General features: G+C 41.5%; 2 protein-coding genes across 6 annotated transcripts; one reads left to right on the top strand and one right to left on the bottom strand.

Moving 5' to 3' along the window:
• Positions 1–2,355: 2,355 nt before the first annotated feature.
• On the bottom strand, positions 2,356–9,452 carry kctd6.S (potassium channel tetramerization domain containing 6 S homeolog). Of its 5 annotated transcripts, none has more exons than XM_018241192.2 (3): positions 9,287–9,452; positions 3,963–4,066; positions 2,356–3,231 (listed from the first exon to the last, which is right to left on the bottom strand). In XM_018241192.2, the coding sequence occupies exons 1-3, from the start codon at positions 9,312–9,314 to the stop codon at positions 2,545–2,547; spliced, it is 819 nt and encodes a 272-aa protein (XP_018096681.1). In that variant the 5' UTR covers positions 9,315–9,452; the 3' UTR covers positions 2,356–2,544. The 5 variants fall into 5 exon arrangements, with proteins under 5 accessions (XP_018096681.1, XP_018096682.1, XP_018096683.1 ...); XM_018241193.2 differs by having other exon boundaries at positions 9,283–9,448; XM_018241194.2 differs by lacking the exon at positions 9,287–9,452 and adding an exon at positions 8,893–9,022.
• A 31-nt stretch (positions 9,453–9,483) lies between these two features.
• Positions 9,484–21,729, top strand: pdhb.S (pyruvate dehydrogenase E1 beta subunit S homeolog). Its single transcript, NM_001090876.1, is given in 11 exon segments — positions 9,484–9,636; positions 9,728–9,787; positions 12,217–12,324; positions 12,992–13,054; positions 14,002–14,037; positions 14,145–14,430; positions 15,709–15,819; positions 16,694–16,785; positions 18,414–18,555; positions 20,863–21,289; positions 21,379–21,729. Coding segments are annotated over 10 exon segments (1,083 nt in total). The 5' UTR covers positions 9,484–9,600; the 3' UTR covers positions 21,012–21,289; positions 21,379–21,729.

Here is a 21,729-nt window from a genome sequence, read left to right as displayed (position 1 = left end):
TATAGACGTCTCAAGAGTGACAGGCAGGCCCGGACTGGCAATTTGTGGGTTCTGGCAAATGCCAGAGGGGCTGCTGTAAGGTCCCATAGACAGTCACTGTTTTTTGGGCTGGTGGAGGACTATTTGGGCCTTTGTGTAAATGCGAGGGCCTATATTGACTCCCAGTCCAGACCTGGTGACAGGCAAGACTGAGCCGCAGCAAGATGATTCATCCTGGTACTGCGGTCACACACTCAAGACAAGAGAATGAAGATCAACATGGAGCTTCACAAACAGAAGTCACATTAAACAGATGAGAACACTAGCATTTAATAGGGCTATTCAGTGTTTAATTTATTTCAAAGTAGCCCTATACAATACTGTTTGTTGTATTCTGTTGTTGTAACTGTTAAAATTAAAAAAAGGTTAAGCTGGGTTATGTTTTGCGGCTCCAGAATATTTTTCTTTAATGGAAGAGGGGGCAAAATGGCTTTTTTGATAATAAAGGTTGCTGACCCCTGGCCTAAACCCACCCAGGTCCCAAGGATTTCGGGCCGGCAGTGCACAGTCCACTTACAATAAAGGGGCAAATTTATCAAGGGTTGAATTTCGAATTCATGGCAGTTTTTTTACAACTGCCATAAACTCCCATGAACTCGAAATTCGACCAATCAAAATTTATGGAATTAAAAAAAAAAAAAAAACTTTCTAATTCTCGGTTGAATTGGATTAGACCCGAAAACTCAAATCGAAGGCGAACTGAAATAAAATTCTCAGAAAAAAAAACTCGAATTACAGGAAAGCTGCAAACAATTGTCTCCCATTGACTACAACAGCAATTTGGTAGGATTTAAATAGTTGAATTTCAAATTCTTAAAGGGCAAGTAAGTAAACCCCAAAATAAAAATTTGCCAAATAAAAGAGAACATAATTCTAAGCAACTTTTTAATATTACATTACATATTTTCTATGGTTTTTAATTTATTTGTATATGTATTGCTATTGAAAGCAGTGTATGTCTGTCCCTTTCTATTCTCTGTCCTGATGTCTAAAGGTGGCCATACACGGGCCGTGTATGGGCCCCTCTGACTGGCTTCCCCGATCAAGATCTGGCCGACGGTGCGGTCCCGCAATCCGACCACCCATAAAGCCACCGTTAGGATCCGATCGTTGGGCCCTAGGGCCCATGATCGGATCAGCCCGATATTGCCCACCTCAAGGTGGGCATATCGGCGAGAGATCTGCTCGTCGGATCTCTCCTGGTATGGCCACCTTGACTGTTGATACAATATAAGAGACTGTAACAGACCTGGTTTTGATGGAGAACCAAGACTGTTGCAGCATTGATATTTTTTTTTACAAATAACTTTCAAAGCACTGAAACTTTGTAATGAATTTATATTGGAAAGTTGCTTAGAATTATATTTTCCTTTGTTAGGCAAAGTTTTATTTTGGGGTTGAGTTGCCCTTTAAAGGGCCAGAGTATGATAAATCTCGAAAATCTAATTAGATTTTTTTTTAAAAAACTCAACTCGAATTTTAACAATTCCCTAGTCGAATTGGACAGTTTTGGCCATAAAATAACTCAATTCGACCCTTGATAAATCTGCCTATAAGAGTTATACACGGAGCACATTGTGCCGCTCGCAGGCCCCAGTGTCGGACTGGCCCACAGGGATACCAGGAAAACTCCCGGTGGGCCATGGTGTTAGTGGCCCCTCATGCTGCTAAACATTTGGCTTATTTCATGGCCGTTGCCTATTTATATGAGAATAAAGAGGCTAAATAGATGGAATAATAGGTTATAGTATGTAAAGAAAAGAGAATAGGAGAATAGAGGTTGAGCAAGAAAAGGAAGAAAATAATACTTAGAGTGGGCCCCTGGTCTCAAGGTTTTTGGGTGGGCCCTTGGTCTAAGGGTTTTTGGTGGGCCCCTGGTGTCCCAGTCCGACACTGGCAGGCCCGGATTTGTGGAAAGGCCACCTAGGCCCGGGCCTAGGGTGGCAGAATTTTAGTGGGGCAGCGTGCTGCTTAACCACACCCACATTGGTTCAAAAACACTGGGGATGCGCTGGAGATACAATCATTTTTTACATTTCCTGTGAGCCAATCCCCATTGCTCCAGTCCAGATGATGAAAATTTTTACTAATAAAGGGGAGGGGACAGGGGCGTCGAATGGCAGTGGGCCCGCTCGGTATTGTTTAGCAAGCGTGCATTCCTTCTTTTGCATTTTTGGCTATGCCGTTTTTGGAGACTCTTATAGGGAGACTCCTTAGGATTTGCACCTCATACGCATTTACTGAGGGTGCGTCATCCAAATTCGTATCTCGGTATTTAGCAGATATTAAAGCAAGGAACGAGTCATTATTAAAATAGAAAGTCTCCTCCATACAAGCACATGCATACATGATGGAGAAGCTGGGAATGTCTGACGGAAAATCACACTAGCGATCCACTCAAAATGGCTAATAAATAGTTGTACAAATAGAAAATAAAAGCGTTATTAGGTAACATGGCATCTCCTGCGTCTGGCGTTTCAGCTGTAAGAACGTTAGCACTACGGGTCAGTCGTCCGTCTTACGAGCCAGTCGGCAGAAAGTCCAGTTATGCTCCACGGTGTTTTCGTTGGCGCGCTCGCTCATGTGATGCACCCGGGTATTTCGGATGGTGAAGCCTTGCTTTGTGATGTATTCCATGAGATGGACGCGGAGAGAGACCTCCTGGTGGTAATCGCACGGGCCAAACGTGAAGGAGACCTGGCAGTCCCGCGTGTCCATCATGTGTTTGTTCCACTTGGTGAAATGGTTGGCAATGCCTTCCAGCAAGGAGTGCACTTTGGTGGTGATGGTGAGCTGGGTTATGATGACCGCCACGGGGTTGGAATACTTGGACAGCTTCCGGGTACTCGAGAGTTCCACCACTTCCTCAAAGGTGTCCGTGGGGTACAGGGGTTTGGGATCGTTCAGGTATTGGATTAAAGGCTCAATCTGATAAAAATCGGCTTCTTTACTAAGCAAATCGAACTCCTTAAAGTCAACCGGCACAGTCAGTTCTGATGTCCGCAAGAAGTTCAGGATGTAACGGAAAAGAGCCCCGTCTCTGTCGATGAAGTAGTTCCCCTGGGAGTCTCGAGCCGTGGGGAAATCCCCCCCGAACATCGCCCCCAGCATGGAGTCTGGATAGCGAGTCAGAGTGGAGAGGGAGGTGGTGTAGACATGGCCGCCTACATTCAGTGTGACCGGATCAGTCATCTAAAATCCAAGAGAGAACATTTAAGGGATTCAGTCATGATTTTTATGATGTAGTTTTTATTTCTAAATGACACAGTTTACACTGCAAATAATTCACTGTACAATATAAAATGTCATTCCTGAACCAACAAGTGTATTTAGTTGTAATATTGGTGTGTAGGTGCATCTCAGCTCATTTTGCCTGGTCATGTGATTTCAGAAAGAGCCAGCACTTTAGGATGGAACTGCTTTCTGGCAGGCTGTTGTTTCTCCTACTCAATGTAACTGAATGTGTCTCAGTGGGACCTGGATTTTACTATTGAGTGTTGTTCTTAGATCTACCAGGCAGCTGTTATCTTGTGTTAGGGAGCTGCTATCTGGTTACCTTCCCATTGTTCTGTTGTTAGGCTGCTGGGGGGGGGTGATATCACTCAAACTTCAGTCACTCTTTACTTCTGTACTACAAGTTGATCAGAGCACAAGTCACATGACTGGGGGCAGCTGGAAAACTGACAATATGTCTAGCCCCATGTCAGATTTCAAAATTGAATATAAAAAAAATGTGTTTTCTCTTTTGAGAAATGGATTTCAGTGCAGAATTCTGCTGGAGCAGCACTATTAACTGATTAAATTTATTTTTTTCCCATGACAATATCCCTTCAATTGCGGAATTCCTGCCGATCCTTAAACTCCTGTCATGCTCAGAAGCCACAAACCAAAAATAAGGGCACTCCCCTGACTGCAGCACTTACCATGTACCCCCAGTCTCCATTATCCATATGTTCAAACGATCGACCTGCTGCGAGCAAACGCTTCACTGCTGCGGGACGCATGCGCTCTTCTCTCCGTCCAGCTTCTGTAAGACAGATGTGCAGACACTGCTTATTATACGGGATTCCGAGAGCGACAGTGCAAAGTTACAATGGTAACAGGAAGGGAGAGAGGTGCTAATGCTATTCCCGCAGGAGCTCCCGCTGTATCCCTCCTTTCTATATAGAGAAGTGCCAGTCACAGCAGGATCTTTCCCTTAATCATTAAAATGATTGTGCTTTACAGCCGAAACAGACCGAGACTGAACATCTTTTATATAAATGTATACATATCTATCTATCTATATATATAATACATAAAAGCCATGAATATCTTGTAAATTATATCCTTATAAACGGTGAGTTCTGATGTCATTTCTGTCACATGACTCACTGAAACTTGTGTATTATAATAAATAAAGTACCCCCTCTTGTAAATTATAAGGATATTAGAAGTCACCTCGGAGTTCCATGACCTGTATAACTCGGCCTTCAGCCTCGTGTTTTTATATGGTCATGAAACGCAGAGGTAACTTCTAATATCCTTATAATTTAAAAGAGGGGGTTCTTTATTCACTATCTATCTATCTATCTATCTATCTATCTATACCATTGCTTACCCTGCTATTACTCATTGGTCATAAAGGGTTTGTTTACCTTTACATTTATTATGATGTAGAGAGGGATGTTCTGAGACAATTTGCAATTGGTTTTCATTTTTTATTATTTGTGGTTTTTGACTTATTTAGCTTTTTATTCAGCAGCTCTCCAGTTTGTAATTTCAGCCATCTGGTAGCTAGGGTCCAAATTCCCCTAGCAACCATGCATTGCTTTGAATAAGAGACTGGAATATGAATAGAAGAGGCCTAAATAGAAAGAGGAGTAATAAAAAGTAACAATAACAATAAATGTGTAGCCTTACAGAGCATTTGGTTCTTAGATGGGGTCAGTGACTCCCCATTTGAAAGCTGGAAAGAGTCGGAAGAAGAAGGCAAATAATTCACAAACTATAAATATAAATATATAATGAATACCAATTTAAATATTGCTCCATTGTATAACATACTAAAAGTCAACTTCAAGGTGAACCAACCCTTTAAACATTCATTTCTTTTGTAATAAATCTATTTGTACAGGACTCGCACCCTCCCTGTAGATAAACACAATTAGTCTGCTACTGCTTTATATCAGTTCAATGAATAGAGCTGAAGTTCTGTGCTCTGAGACATCACCTCTGAGGGAACCCCCCTGATATAACGAACCCTAAAAGATATACATTTCCAAGTGCCAACAAACTATTCCCCAACTGAGATAGGCAAGAAGCTGCCCCTGTGGAGGAGCAGGGTTTAAAGGGGTAACACCCATTCTGGATTTAGGGCTTTAGCAGTAACACCACAAATGAAAAGTGTTTGAAAGGAATAAAAATATAATGTATTGTTGTGCTGCACTGGTAATACTGGTGTGTTTGCTTCAGAAAGATAACTATAGTTTATATAAACTAGCTGCTGTGTAGCCATGGGGGCAGCCATTCAAGCACAGGATACACAGTAGATAACAGATAAGTACTACTATAGTTTATATAAACAAGCTGCTGTGTAGCCATGGGGGCAGCCATTCAAGCACAGGATACACAGTAGATAACAGATAAGTACTACTATAGTTTATATAAACAAGTTGCTGTGTAGCCATGGGGGCAGCCATTCAAGCACAGGATACACAGTAGATAACAGATAAGTACTACTATAGTTTATATAAACAAGCTGCTGTGTAGCCATGGGGGCAGCCATTCAAGCACAGGATACACAGTAGATAACAGATAAGTACTACTATAGTTTATATAAACAAGCTGCTGTGTAGCCATGGGAGCAGCCATTCAAGCACAGGATACACAGTAGATAACAGATAAGTACTACTATAGTTTATATAAACAAGCTGCTGTGTAGCCATGGGAGCAGCCATTCAAGCACAGGATACACAGTAGATAACAGATAAGTACTACTATAGTTTATATAAACAAGCTGCTGTGTAGCCATGGGGGCAGCCATTCAAGCACAGGATACACAGTAGATAACAGATAAGTACTACTATAGTTTATATAAACAAGCTGCTGTGTAGCCATGGGAGCAGCCATTCAAGCACAGGATACACAGTAGATAACAGATAAGTACTACTATAGTTTATATAAACAAGCTGCTGTGTAGCCATGGGAGCAGCCATTCAAGCACAGGATACACAGTAGATAACAGATAAGTACTACTATAGTTTATATAAACAAGCTGCTGTGTAGCCATGGGGGCAGCCATTCAAGCACAGGATACACAGTAGATAACAGATAAGTACTACTATAGTTTATATAAACAAGCTGCTGTGTAGCCATGGGGGCAGCCATTCAAGCACAGGATACACAGTAGATAACAGATAAGTACTACTATAGTTTATATAAACAAGCTGCTGTGTAGCCATGGGAGCAGCCATTCAAGCACAGGATACACAGTAGATAGATAAGTACTACTATAGTTTATATAAACAAGCTGCTGTGTAGCCATGGGGGCAGCCATTCAAGCACAGGATACACAGTAGATAACAGATAAGCACTACTATAGTTTATATAAACAAGCTGCTGTGTAGCCATGGGGGCAGCCATTCAAGCACAGGATACACAGTAGATAACAGATAAGTACTACTATAGTTTATATAAACAAGCTGCTGTGTAGCCATGGGAGCAGCCATTCAAGCACAGGATACACAGTAGATAACAGATAAGTACTACTATAGTTTATATAAACAAGCTTCTGTGTAGCCATGGGGGCAGCCATTCAAGCACAGGATACACAGTAGATAACAGATAAGTACTACTATAGTTTCTATAAACAAGCTGCTGTGTAACCATGGGGGCAGCCATTCAAGCACAGGATACACAGTAGATAACAAATAAGTACTAGTATAGTTTATATAAACAAGCTGCTGTGTAGCCATGGGGGCAGCCATTCAAGCACAGGATACACAGTAGATAACAAATAAGTACTACTATAGTTTATATAAACAAGCCCTTCAGAGTAAAGAGGTTATCTATGGATTGTGCACACAAGGCAGAAAAGCTGTTTTGGGTTTAGAGTGGGAATTTCTCCCAGGGATGAACAGGGTGGGACCAGCTGGGCTTCTATATTCCTGCAAAAGAAATCAGAGCATATTGTAAAGCAATTGTCATGTTCTTAGTGACAGTCAGTCCAAATGGTGAGTCCCAGAGATTTATTTCTAGAACTGTGTCACAATTGCGTCACGTCTGTGTTACTGTTGTATAAAGCACATGTGCTCCACTAAACTGCCAGACTGTACTTCATGCCTGTATCAGATCCTGGAAGGAAAATTACCGACAAATAAACTTCCTGTATCCGACAGTTAGAAGATTTAAAGGCCAACTAAAGACATAAATGTTCATTTCATTTTCTCGTCCTATGGGGGGATATTTGTACCTCAACTGTTCCTGGATACTGGACATACAATTAAATAAAGAGAAAACACTGGGCAATAAAGATTGTTCTTGTCACATTCATAAATATATAACTGTTGCACCTACATGGCTTCTGTGTCCGCAGTTTAGGGGTTCATCTGATTTGCCTAATTCCCATTTCAACCCACATATTCTATTTAACACCCAACTGTACAGTGATGTCACTGGGGCAGAGATACAGAGTATTGTACTAGACCCGTATACACTGAACAGAGACAGAAATACAAGGACTCACTAAGCCAAATGCAGTGGGCAAATAAAAAAATATATATAATCTTTGGGCATATTTTTGTATTCTGTTCAGCTGTGTAAAAATGGGAAGGGGAACGCCTGTGGGGAGGGGTGAGTAACCTGCGGCTGCTGCAGAACCTCTTGCAGATCTGTCACTCACTTCAGTGGAACCTCTTTGCTCACAGCCAGTGTGGGGGTAACAGGAAATGAAAGGCCAGTTGGACGAGGCAATGGGAAATAAAATCAGGGGCAATGGGAAATAAAATCAGGGGCAATGGGAAATAAAATCAGGGGGAGCGGGAAATAAAATCAGGGGCAATGGGAAATAAAATCAGGGGGAGCGGGAAATAAAATCAGGGGCAATGGGAAATAAAATCAGGGGGAGCGGGAAATAAAATCAGGGGCAGTGGGAATGGGAAATAAAATCAGGGGCAGTGGGAATGGGAAATAAAATCAGGGGCAATGGGAAATAAAATCAGGGGCAATGGGAATGGAAAATAAAATCAGGGGCAATGGGAAATAAAATCAGGGGCAGTGGGAAATAAAATCAGGGGCAGTGGGAATGGGAAATAAAATCAGGGGCAGTGGGAATGGGAAATAAAATCAGGGGCAATGGGAAATAAAATCAGGGGCAATGGGAATGGAAAATAAAATCAGGGGCAATGGGAAATAAAATCAGGGGCAGTGGGAAATAAAATCAGGGGCAGTGGGAAATAAAATCAGGGGCAGCGGGAAATAAAATCAGGGGCAGTGGGAAATAAAATCAGGGGCAGCGGGAAATAAAATCAGGGGCAGTGGGAAATAAAATCAGGGGCAGCGGGAAATAAAATCAGGGGCAGTGGGAAATAAAATCAGGGGCAGTGGGAAATAAAATCAGGGGCAGTGGGAAATAAAATCAGGGGCAGTAGGAAATAAAATCAGGGGCAGCGGGAAATAAAATCAGGGGCAATGGGAATGTGAAGGCCAGTGGGGCGGTAAAGCCTCATTTATTAGGGGAAAACAAATGTAGGGAGAGGTCGGGCAGAGGAGTGGGTCGGTCGGTAGAAGAGGCCAATAGATATTATCAGAACTGGATACATAAGATGAAGATTTAAGGCCTGAGACTCCCAGTTGCCGGTGCCTCACACTCACCTCAGTGCGGGGAGAGAAGGAGGCGGGTCCGGCTCATACAGTCCGATGCCTTCAGCTCCCGCCAACTCCACCCACGCCCGCCCCGCCCACTAGCGATCCCCTCCCACAGCCCCGCCCCCTTCGTTTCGTACAAAACCCTCAATTAGAGTCTTTTCTCCAGTTCGCCCGTAACCCCTCCCTCATTACTGACCCTCCCCACCCGTTATTATTATTATTCCCCTCCGTGACTCCCGGTCTCATTCCAGCCCGCAGTCCCTCGGCGCCTCAGAGCAGACATCATACAACTAAATCCCTTCTACACGTCACACTCCCATGAGCTGCTCCTGCTGCTACACAGTACCACCCCCCCCCCCAGTGATTCCACTTTGGCCTCTCCCCGCACCTTCCTACCTACCCACTCGCACACCCTTCGCATGAATCATCCCATCCACAGCGCTCTCCCCTCAGGTGACAAATGTCCCTCACGACTACCCTTACACGTCCCCTCACTAAGCCCACGCCGCTGATTGGCCGTCGCACAGCAACATTCCTTCCCCTCTACCCAATCTCAATAATGGCGGGGCCGTGTCAAGTTCAGCGCAGCGATACAGTCACGCCTCTCTTTTCATTGGTCATGCGGCGTCAGATGATCGATTGGAACCGAGAGCAGTTTTTTATTGGCTGAAGCGTTCGCGAAGGGCGACGTTTTGGACAGAGGACAGAAGTAAGATGGCGGCGCTCAGGAGCTTGTTCTGTGGAGGGAAGGTGAGGGGAGCGAGATTTGGGGTCAGGCGGGGCCCTTAGTGTTTTACTGTGCGGTAACTAAATGCTTCATTACCCCTTGTCTCTCCCGCAGAGCTCGGTGTCCTTGTTACTGCAGAGAAGCTTCCACAGGAGCAGCCCGGCCGCCTTGCAGGTAACGCTAGTAGTGTCTTTCTGACTCCCCTGTGCTCACTGTAGGCCTGGGACTCGCTTGTCTCTGCCCATGTGACCTGTTACTTCTGAACTGACACTCACTCCACTGGATTCTCACCGCCAATGTCAGGAGGAAACTGCCCCGACCCCTAGTCTGACCCTCCAACCAGGGACCCCAAGGGAGTTGTCATGGAAACCATTTGCAAAAGTGCAACTAGTTCTCCAATCAGCCTCCTCCTGTTAGTGTTTCTGGAGTCGCAGCCACTGACCCTGCATTCAGCAACAATTCCATTGAAAGGGGCTGTTCACCTTTAAATTAACTGTTAGTATGATGTAGAGAGGGATATTCTGAGACCATTTGCTATTGGGTTTCATTTTTTATTATTTGTGGTTTTTAACTTATTTAGCTTTTTATTCAGCAGCTCTGCAGTTTGCCATTTCAGCAATCTGGTTGCTAGGGCCCAAATTCCCCTAGCAACCAATCATTGATTTGAATAAGAGACTGGAATATGAATAGGAGAGGCCTGAATAGAAAGATGAGTGAGAAATATTAACAATACAGTTGTAATCTTACAGAGTATTTGTTTTTAGATGGGGGTCAGTGACCCCCATTTACAAGCCAGAAAGAGTCAGAAGAAAAAGGCAAATAATGGAAAAACTATTAGACTTAAAGGAACAGTTCAGTGTTAAAATAAAAAAAAAAAATGGGTAAATAAATAGACTGTGCAAATTAAAAAATGTATCTAATATAGTTAGTTAGGCAAAAATGTAATGTATAAAGGCTGGAGTGAGTGGATGTGTAACATAATAGCCAGAACACTACTTCCTGCTTTTCAGCTCTCTAACGCTGAGTTAGTCAGTGACTATAAGGGGGGCCACATGGGACATAACTGTTCAGTGAGTTTGTAATTGATCCTCAGCATTCAGCTCAGATTCAAAAGCAACAGATATGTCCCATGTGACCTCCCCTCAAGTCTCTGATTGGTTACTGCCTGGTAACCAATCAGTGGAAAGCAAGAGAGCTGAAAAGTTTTGTTCTGGCTATTATGTTACACATCCAGTCACTCCAGCCTTTATACATTACATTTTTGCCTAACTAACCATATTAGACATTTTTTTATTTTTGCACATACTATTCCAGTTTTTATTTTTATACTGAACAATTGCTTTAAAGGTAAACCACCTCTTTAAAGGAGAAGGAAAGGTTAAAAGTAAGTAATCTTTATCAGAAAGGTCTATATAAATACACCAGTAAACCCTCAAAGTAATGCTGCTCTGAGTCCTCTGTCAAAAGAAACAGCACATTTCTTTCCTTCTATTGTGTACTCATGGGCTTCTGTATCAGACTTCCTGTTTTCAGCTTAAAGGAACAGTTCAGTGTAAAAATAAAAACTGGGTAAATAGATAGACTGTGCAAAATAAAACATGTTTCTAATATAGTTAGTTAGGCAAAAATGTAATGTATAAAGGCTGGAGTGGTTGGATGTATATGTATTGATGTCAGTCAGACACTACTTCCTGCTTTTCAGCTCTCTTGGTTTACACTGATTGGTTACCAGGCAGTAACCAATCAGAGACATGAGGGGGGCCACATGGGTCATAACTGTTGCTTTTGAATCTGAGCTGAATGCTGAGGATCAATTACAAAATCACTGAACAGAAATGTCCCATGTGGCCCCCCTTCAAGTCACTGACTAACTCAGAGTTATAGAGCTGAAAAGCATGAAGTTGGATTCTGGCTGTTTTATTAGACATCTGTTCACTCCAGCCTTTATATATTACATTTTTGCCTAACTAACTATATTAAATACATTTTTTATTTTGCACAGCCTATTTATTTACCCAGTTTTTATTTTCACACTGAACTGTTCCTTTAAACCTCCAGTGCTAGGGCATGCTCAGTTTGTGCCTCTCTCCCCTCCTTGCTGTAATCTGAGCCCAGAGCTATGAGTGAGCAGGGAGAGACTCAGGCAGGAAGTGATGTCACACCAAGCTAATATGGCAGCTGCTATCCTTAACAAACAGAAAGCTTCTAGAGCTTATTACTAGGGTATGGTAAAGCATTCTGCAGAATAAATATAGCATTCTACAGCTAATTGTAACTTCCCTTCTCCTTTTAATGAGTGTATATCGGAACATTAGAACGAAAGGTCTTGTTTAAGTGTAATACGTAGTAGCACTATAAAGAACCCCAGTGTCTGACCTATTAGAAGGTACATTGAGAACTGAAGGAAGCTCATATCCAGCAGAACTCTGCAGCTGGTGTCTCTGTGGGAGTAAATGTGATAGGGATATAAGCAGTTTGCAGCAGATACAAAGTATGAAATTGTGTAGCATAATCCATGGGAGTGTTCCTCCATCTGAGTTTTACTTTCTGAAATCAATCAGAATGAAGCCTTACGTAGTATATGATATTGTGTGTGTCTGCAGGTGACTGTACGTGATGCATTAAACCAGGCTATGGACGAAGAAATCGAGAGGGATGAAAGGGTGTTCCTGCTCGGGGAGGAAGTGGCGCAGTATGACGGAGCCTATAAGGTACACTTTCCTCAACATTAAATGGGAACTATCACAAAAACGAAAATTTAATATAAGCTTCATCACACTGAAATAAGAAACATTGTAAATACAATCAATTAAATATTAATTTCTGATATAATCAAGTTTATATTCACTATTCCTCTCTCAGCATCTGTTTCTCTTCATTCTCTCTTCATGCAGCAGTTGGGTGTCAGATATTCATTGACAGTTACATCCAATATATATTATAAGGGGGCTCCTTTCCTAGCAGATGAATAAGAGCTCACTCATAACGGATTCCAGTACAAACAAAATCTAACAAAATAACTGCCTTTTGCACAAATCCTGCATGTAGAGAGACATGATGTCTGGTGAGTTAAATAGAGTGACCTCTAATACATCTGCTAGGAAAGGGAGCCCCCTATAAGATATATTGGATGTAACTGTCAGTGAATATCTGACACCCAACTGCTGCATGAAGACAGAATGAAGAGAAACAGATGCTGAGAGAGGAATAGTGAAGATAAACTTGATTATTTCAGAAACAGTACAGAATATTTAATTTTTTGTATTATATTTCAGTATGATGAAGCCTTTTATTAAATTTTCATTTCCGCTTTAGTTCCCCTTTGAGATAAAAATGGAAATGTCGCAGGTGAAAGTCTAATTACTGTCTCCCTTTCAGGTCAGTCGGGGTCTATGGAAAAAGTATGGGGACAAGAGAGTTATGGACACTCCAATAACTGAGGTACGAATGTGTTCATGAAAGGCTTTGTGCTTTATTAATAATGCTGGGGGGTCTGGGATGCTAAACTCAAGCCAGACACATCTGATGTCAATAAAGAGGCTCATGTATAGAACCATTAGAATTGCCAACTGATGTCTGTATGTGATTATTACTTGCACAAATTCCTGTTCCCTAAAGACTTTATTGGCCCCCATTTTAGGCCTTTACTTATCTGGGCTACACGGGGAGGCTCATTTATCAAAGTCCAAATTTTTCTCATTATTTTCTGTAAAATACTCCGACCAAATACGCGCAGGTTTTTTCCCCTTCTTTATCAATACATTCTCCCGAAAATGTTATGTTATGTGCTTGAAAAAACGAATGGTAAGAATTTTTTGGATTTTACACTCAGATTTTTGGCTGAAAACTATAAAATCTTCAGATTATTGCATGAAACCCAGCTCTGATCAAGATATTTTCGGGACTTCTCCCATTGACTCCATTTTATCCAAAGAATCCAAAGTTTTAAAACTGATTTCCTTTTTCTGTGTAATAATAAAACAGTAGCTTGTACTTGATCCCAACTAAGATATAATTAATCCTTATTGGAGGCAAAACCAGCCTATTGGCTTTATTTAATATTTACATTATTTTCTAGTAGACTTAGGGCAGGAAAATCCAAATCCAAAGCTCTATTATCTGGAAAACCCCAGGTTCTGAAATTCTGGATAACAGGTCCCATACCTGTATACAACCTCTGCAGGTCTGAAATGCCAGATTTTCAGATTCAGACTTTTTCCATCCTCAGGCTATTATAAATCTCGAAAAATTCATTTTTTTTTTTTTACTAAAAATACACAATTTTTGGGGGTTTTTGGCATTCTGGCCTTACTAAGAAATAACATGTCTGTATTTTCATCACTAGTCCCGGGCAGGTTGTATAATGAGCCCGTGTTTGTTATTTACAGATGGGCTTTGCTGGAATCGCTGTAGGTGCTGCCATGGTAAGTACATTATGTTATTTGCATCTCTAGTGTGTGTGTGTATAATGGGTGTGTATAATGGGTGTGTATAATGTGGATGTTCTATGAATTCTGCTGATTCTAAACAGGCTGGACTAAGGCCCATCTGTGAGTTTATGACCTTTAACTTCTCCATGCAAGCCATCGACCAGGTGATCAACTCTGCTGCCAAGACCTACTACATGTCTGCTGGGCTGGTGTCGGTCCCCATAGTCTTCAGGGGACCCAATGGGGCGTCAGCTGGGGTGGCCGCCCAACACTCTCAGTGCTTCGCTGCTTGGTACGGACACTGCCCGGGGCTTAAGGTGGTGAGTCCTTGGAATGCGGAGGATGCTAGAGGTCTCCTTAAATCTTCCATTCGGGATGATAATCCAGGTATGTTTTTATAAAAAGTTTGCCTTCCATTTTATTTAATTAAAGGGTTGGTTTAAAGGGATACTGTCATGGTAAAAGATGTTTTTTTTTTCAGAACACCATCAGTTTCCCAGCTGCCCCTAGTCGTGTGACTTGTGCGCTAATAAACGTCAAGTCACTCTTTACTGCTGTACTGCAAACCCCCCCCCCAGCAGCCTAACAACAGAACAATGGGAAGGCAACCAGATAGCGGCTCCCTAATACAAAATAACAGCTGCCTGGTAGATCTAAGAACAGCACTCAATAGTAAAATCCAGGTCCCACTGAGACACACATTCAGTTACATTGAGTAGGAGAAACAACAACCTGCCAGAAAGCAGTTCCATCCTAAAGTGCTGGCTCTTTCTGAAAGCACATGACCAGGCAAAATGACCTGAGATGCACCTACACACCAATATTACAACTAAATACACTTGCTAGTTCAGAAATGACAATTTAGAGTGAATTATTTGCAGTGTAAACAGTGTAGTTTAGAAATAAAAACTACATCATAAAAATCATGACAGAATTCCTTTAACTCGTAGTATGTTCTAGAATGACTCCTTCTAAGCAGCTTTACAATTAGTCTTCATTATTCTTCTATATAGTTTTTAAATGATTTGCCACCTTCTTCTGACTCTTTCCAGCTTTCAAATGGGGGTACTGACCCCATCTAAAAAACAAATGCTCTGTAAGGCTACAAATGTATTATCGCTACTTTTTATTACTCCTCTTTCTATTCAGGTCTCTCCTATTCATATTCCAGTCTCTTATTCAAATCAGTGCATCGTTGCTAGCGTGTTTAGGACCCCTAGCAACCAAACTGCTGAAATTGCAAACTGGAGAGCTGCTGAATTAAAAGCTAAATAACTCCTGACATAATAAAAAAATGAAAACTAGTTGCAAATTGTCTCAGAATATCACTCTCTACATCATACTAACAGTTATAATTTAAAGGTGAACAACCCCTTTAAAGTACAGCAAAGTGAGGATAAATTTAACATGCACTGAGCGTTCCTTATGTAAAGGTGGTAAAGCTTTTCGTTTGCTCAGTGAATATTTACGTTTTGTACTTGTGGGAGATTCTTGTGTATTCCTCACGGCAGCCTGTTATTACATCTATAGGCTCCAGTGAAACTGTGTTGCCATTGGCAGAAAGTTTCTTTGGAGGTTACACCCTCTTTCTCACAGGAGCGTCCTTGTTACCCTGCAATAAAACCCTATTGTTGGAATAGCTTCTAACCCGTTTTATTTTTGTAGTGGTGTTCCTGGAAAATGAGTTGATGTACGGGGTCCCTTTTGAGTTATCCGAGCAGGCTCAGTCTAAAGACTTTGTCATTCCAATTGGAAAAGCAAAGATCGAGCGGCCAGGTAAGTCTTTTATCCGCAATTCACTAGTAACTCTTGGATGGGGCGCAGCAATATAATAACTCACGGGTTAAACCAACTTTAACAAGCCAATAAAATCCAGGCAGGAATGCAGGTCTGTCACATTTAAAGGATAAGTAAACCTTTAAAATATGTGTGTAAAATTCACAAGTGGGATATTCTAATTAATTTTGCAATGTACATTCATTGTTTATTTTCTTTTAATTCCAAGATATGAAGGGATACATGTGCTGTTAATATGAATGAATTTTGTTACAACAGCTCCACCTGCTGGTCACTTTCCCACCAGTCTGACCAGCAAGTAGTCAAGGAAGTTGTCAGGAGAAAGAAAGAGGCTGATGTTCTTCTGCTTAGGAATTAAATAAGAAACCTTTCTCACATCTTTCCTAAGCAGAAAAACATCAGAGCAGCCTCTTTCTTTCTCCTGACAACTTCCTTGCTTAGAATAGCCCCCTCATCCGTTTTACATTCACTTATTTTAAAGGTTTACTTATCCTATAAAAAGACAATAATGCAAGCCCATCTACTTGGTGAAGTACAGTGACCCCTTAAGGTTATATGTCTTAAAGGAGTAATTCATTTCATTCTTTGTAGTTTCCAGCTTGCAGGTTTAACATGCAGTCTACTTGTCTGGGGTCACTGACCCCAGCCACCACAACAAACTGCAGTTCTGATAGCCGCTAAAGAATTGAATCTATAAGTGTATAGTTATTTTATTTTCCACGGTTTGTACAGTGATACCCTAAACATGTGGCAGAAGAGCTGCAATGGGCTCCCATGTTTTACCACAACCTGCACAAACTTTGGGATGTGCACAGAAGCCAATACCAATTGTGAACTCTTTAATTTATCACAGGATCCCAGATAACACTGGCTTCTCACTCCCGGTCTGTTGGCCATTGTTTGGAGGCTGCCAGCGTGTTGGCAAAGGAAGGAATTGATTGTGAGGTAAGAAGCACCCATGCAGCAGTCCTTTTGCTATTATTCACTGGATTGCAACAAAGCAGAGGCCCCGCCCCTTGCCTACAACTCCAAACTCAATCACAGGATCAAATCCTGAAAAAGAGAATCTCATTTGTTACTTTGACTCTGTTTGACGAGTGTATTCAGCCCAGCGAGTTGTTAATAATTGTTAAAGGGAAACTATACCCCCGAACAATCTAGGTCTCTATGAACAGATATTGCATAAAACAGCTCATAGGTAAAACCCTGCTTCATGTAAATAAACCATTTTCACAATAATATACTTTTCTAGTAGTATGTGCCATTGGGTAATCATAAATAGAAAACTGCCATTTTAAAAAATAAGGGCCGTCCCCATGGATCCTAGGATACGTGGTGCACACAAACAAACCATACATGTTAGGTCACATGAGCCAATTAACAGACAGAGTTGTGTCTTTTGCTTCCACACTTCTTCCTGTTACAGTTAGAGCTGCAGTATTTCTGGTCAGGTGATCTCTTGCTGTTACAGTTAGAGCTGCAGTATTTCTGGCCAGGAGATCTCTTCCTGTTACAGTTAGAGCTGCAGTATTTCTGGTCAGGTGATCTCTTCCTGTTACAGTTAGAGCTGCAGTATTTCTGGTCAGGTGATCTCTTCCTGTTACAGTTAGAGCTGCAGTATTTCTGGTCAGGTGATCTCTTCCTGTTACAGTTAGAGCTGCAGTATTTCTGGTCAGGTGATCACTTCCTGTTACAGTTAGAGCTGCAGTATTTCTGGTCTGGTGATCTCTTCCTGTTACAGTTAGAGCTGCAGTATTTCTGGTCAGGTGATCTCTTCCTGTTACAGTTAGAGCTGCAGTATTTCTGGTCAGGTGATCTCTTCCTGTTACAGTTAGAGCTGCAGTATTTCTGGTCAGGTGATCTCTTCCTGTTACAGTTAGAGCTGCAGTATTTCTGGTCAGGTGATCTCTTCCTGATACAGTTAGAGCTGCAGTATTTCTGGTCTGGTGATCTCTTCCTGTTACAGTTAGAGCTGCAGTATTTCTGGTCAGGTGATCTCTTCCTGTTACAGTTAGAGCTGCAGTATTTCTGGTCAGGTGATCTCTTCCTGTTACAGTTAGAGCTGCAGTATTTCTGGTCAGGTGATCTCTTCCTGTTACAGTTAGAGCTGCAGTATTTCTGGTCAGGTGATTTCTGAGGCAGCACACAGACCATCACTAAATGGGGGTTCAAGGCAAGAGCTGTAAAAGGGCAATATTTACTTAAATATATATATATTCAAGTTTGGTAAGATTCTTTAATATGCCACTTAATATGATATAAACATCTGTTGCTTTAGTATTCATTTTGGGGGTAAAGTTTTCCTTTACGCTCTTGATATTTAATATGGATGTCTATAAGGCTGTTCACACTAGTGCCTTAGACAGCAGATATTGGCTGCACATGTGCTGCAACTGGTTTGTATTTGTGTGATTTGGACCAAGCTCAAAACATCATGTGCAGCAGAGTTTGATCTAATGTCTGTCATACAAAGTTGCTGCTGTAATTCAGGCCTGTAAGCATTTCCTGCAGGGGCCTCTTATTGGCCAATGTCACTTATCTTCAATAATCAGGTTTTTTTTCTTTCTTTAAAGGTAATCAACTTGCGTACGATTCGGCCGATGGACATTGAAAGCATTGAGGCGAGCGTTGTGAAAACAAGTCATCTGGTGACTGTAGAAGGAGGGTGGCCACAGTTTGGTGTAGGTGCTGAAATCTGTGCCAGGATCATGGAAGGTGGGTGCATCTCTAAGCAATGCAACTCTATACGCTTTTATATTGCTCCCTCAAACCACCAAAAACTGTTCAGGACCAGGGATAAATATAATAGCTTTTTTTTTTCTTCCTAAGAATCCCACTGTACATACAAGGTCATGCAATGAAATGTATATTCCTAGACCTGTAGTAAACCTCATAGACTGCACTCGTTATCCTTAAACCTGGTACAATTTCTTTGGGTCTCTGTCTATCTTCTTGTTTTCATTGTCTACTGAATCTCATGACACCTAAATGTGCTCACACGCAGGCAGATTTAAAGGAAAACTATTGCAAAAATGAAAATGTAACATAAGCTTCATCATACTGAAATAAGAAACTTTCTAAATACAATCAATTACAAATTCTGTACAGTTTCTGAAATAATCAAGTTTATCTTCACTATTCCTCTCTCAGCATCTGTTTCTCTTCATTCTCTCTTCATGCAGCAGTTGGGTGTCAGATATTCACTGACAGTTACATCCAATATATCTTATAGGGGGCTCCCTTTCCTAGCAGAGGTATTAGAGCTCAGTCTATTAAACTCACCAGACATCATGTCTCTCTACATGCAGAATTTGTGCAAAAGGCAGTTATTTTGTTAGATTTTGTTTGTACTGGAATCAGTTATTCGAGTGAGCTCTAATACATCTGCTAGGAAAGGAGCCCCCCTATAAGATATATTGGATCTAACGGTCAATGAATATCTGACACCCAACTGCTGCATGAAGACAGAATGAAGAGAAACAGATGCTGAGAGAGGAATAGTGAATATAAACTTGATTATTTCAGAAAAAATGCAGAATTTCTAATTGATTGTATTTAGAAAGTTTCTTATTTCAGTATGAGGAAGCTTATATTCAATTTTCATTATTGCAATACTTCCCCTTTAAGCTTATTAGTCTTTGCATGGGGTCCTCTGTCAGGCCCAGCCAACCAATATCTGACTGAGAATCTGTTGATCACGCAGGCTTCATTTTCCCCAAGGCCCAAACGATAGAATCAGCCTGATTGCCCACCTCAATGGGTATAGCTTAGGGATGCACCGAATCCACTATTTTGGATTTGGCCGAACCCATGAATCCTTCACGAAAGATTCGGCCGAATACCGAACCCTAATTTGCATATGCTAATTAGAGGTAGGAAGGGGAAAACATTTTTTACTTCCTTGTTTTGTGACAAAAAGTCACGTGATTTCCCTCCTAATTTGCATATGCAAATTAGGATTCAGATTCGGTTCGGTTGGGCAGAAGGATTCGTCCGAACCCGAATCCTGCTGAAAAAGGCCGAATCCTGGCCGAATCCCGAACCGAATCCTGGATTCGGTGCATCCCTAGTATAGCTAGAGATCCACTCATTTAACAACCTCTCCAACTTTGTGGATTTTGAAGGATTTCCTTTAATACATGGAGTATCCTTGTATAAATAGAAAACAGACTGGGCTTCTTAGGATTTTGACAGTCCACTTTTGTTACTGCAAACAATTACTGTTTTGGGGATCTATTACTCTGAAACCTGTCACAGAAAGAGGATTCTGATGCAGATCCAGAACAACATCCCACAATAGGGTCAGCTGTTGTGCAATTCTGGGACATCCTTGATAAGGCTGCCTTACACATTAAAGTAGAACTAAAGCCTAACTAAAGAAGTAGGTAGAAATGTTGTACATGATGTTTTGTGCCTCTGTACCAGCCCAAGGCAACCACAGTCCTTTAGCAGTAAAGATCTGTGTCTCCAAAGATGCCCCAGTAGCTCCCCATCTTCTTTTCTGCTGATTCACTGATTCACATGCTCTGTGCTGCTGTCACTTACTGAGCTTAGGGACCCACTCACAATATACAGTACACATAGAATAGAAATGTCACAATATAAGGCTGATTAGTAATTAATACACATAATTACTACATGGCAGCACAGAAACCAGTGCAATTAGCATCAGAATTGAATAATCAGCAAACCTGTAGCATCAGCTTATATTACAGCCAGGGAAGCTCATTTTCTGCTGGATAATTAGTGACGAGCCCTAAGCTTAGCTTCTCAACAGCCAATCAGAGCCCACTGAGCATGTGAGTGTCACAGACACTTTCCAAGATGGTGACCCCCTGTGACAAGTTTGAAGTCCTGGATCATTGCTGCTATTGACAAGCTCAAACTTTAGCCTCGTGCAATAAGTTCACTATATAAAATAGGACATTTTTACCATTCATTTTTAGGGTTTAGTTCTCCTTTGACTAACATGGGAGACTTTTTTTTTCTCCAAATTGTTTCAACGTTTCTTTCCATTCCCAGGACCAGCATTCAACTACCTCGATGCCCCAGTAGTCCGTGTGACCGGCGCTGATGTTCCGATGCCTTATGCCAAGATCCTGGAAGAGAACTGCACCCCTCAAGTAAAGGATATTATATTTGCAGTAAAGAAGACTCTAAATCTCCTGTAGATCGATCAGTCAGGTGACAGGTTTAGAAGAGGGTCATTTACATTTACATATTACAGTTCGTTATCTTATGAACAAAGTGGATTCTGGTTCCTGAAGACTGAACTTTCCTATGAGTGCAACATTTGTACTTATATTCCTTCTGATCCTTTCCCTGGTCAGGATCCCTGCAGCGTCTCTGTTACACTCCTCCTCCCTATCCTCTGTATCCTTGATGGAGAAACCAGTTACAAGGAGGGACGTTTCATCTCTGAATTCTCATTCATTCCTGAACCCAAAATGTCATTTGCTTTATGTAAAGGGGCAATTCACATTTAAATTATGCTGGATCATTAAGCAGACTCAAATCCGGTTTTTTTGTGTTTTTCAGTTTTTCATTCAGCAGCTCTTTACTTTTCAACTTCAGTAGTGATCTGGCTGCTATGGTACAAAATGCCCTAGCAACCAGTCAGTGGTTTGATAGAGAGGCCATAAAATAACAGCTTTACAGTGTAATAGTCTTTTGGCTGCTGGGCCAGTGACCCCCCCCCCATTTGAAAGCTGTTATGGGAGGCAATGTATAAACTATTAAAGGACCAGATTCTAAAACATTCTATAAACATCTAAACATTCTATAATACTAAAACTTAATTTAAAGGTGAACTAACCCTTTTTTTCCATTGCTGTGTTTTACCGTGTCCATCATTTCTTCGTCACTGGAGGGAATAAATCGTTTTATCCA

Source organism: Xenopus laevis, chromosome 4S, assembly GCF_017654675.1.
Source record: "Xenopus laevis strain J_2021 chromosome 4S, Xenopus_laevis_v10.1, whole genome shotgun sequence".
In the NCBI taxonomy this organism is placed as follows: domain Eukaryota; kingdom Metazoa; phylum Chordata; class Amphibia; order Anura; family Pipidae; genus Xenopus; species Xenopus laevis.
This window is presented reverse-complemented; position numbering and strand designations above follow the sequence as displayed.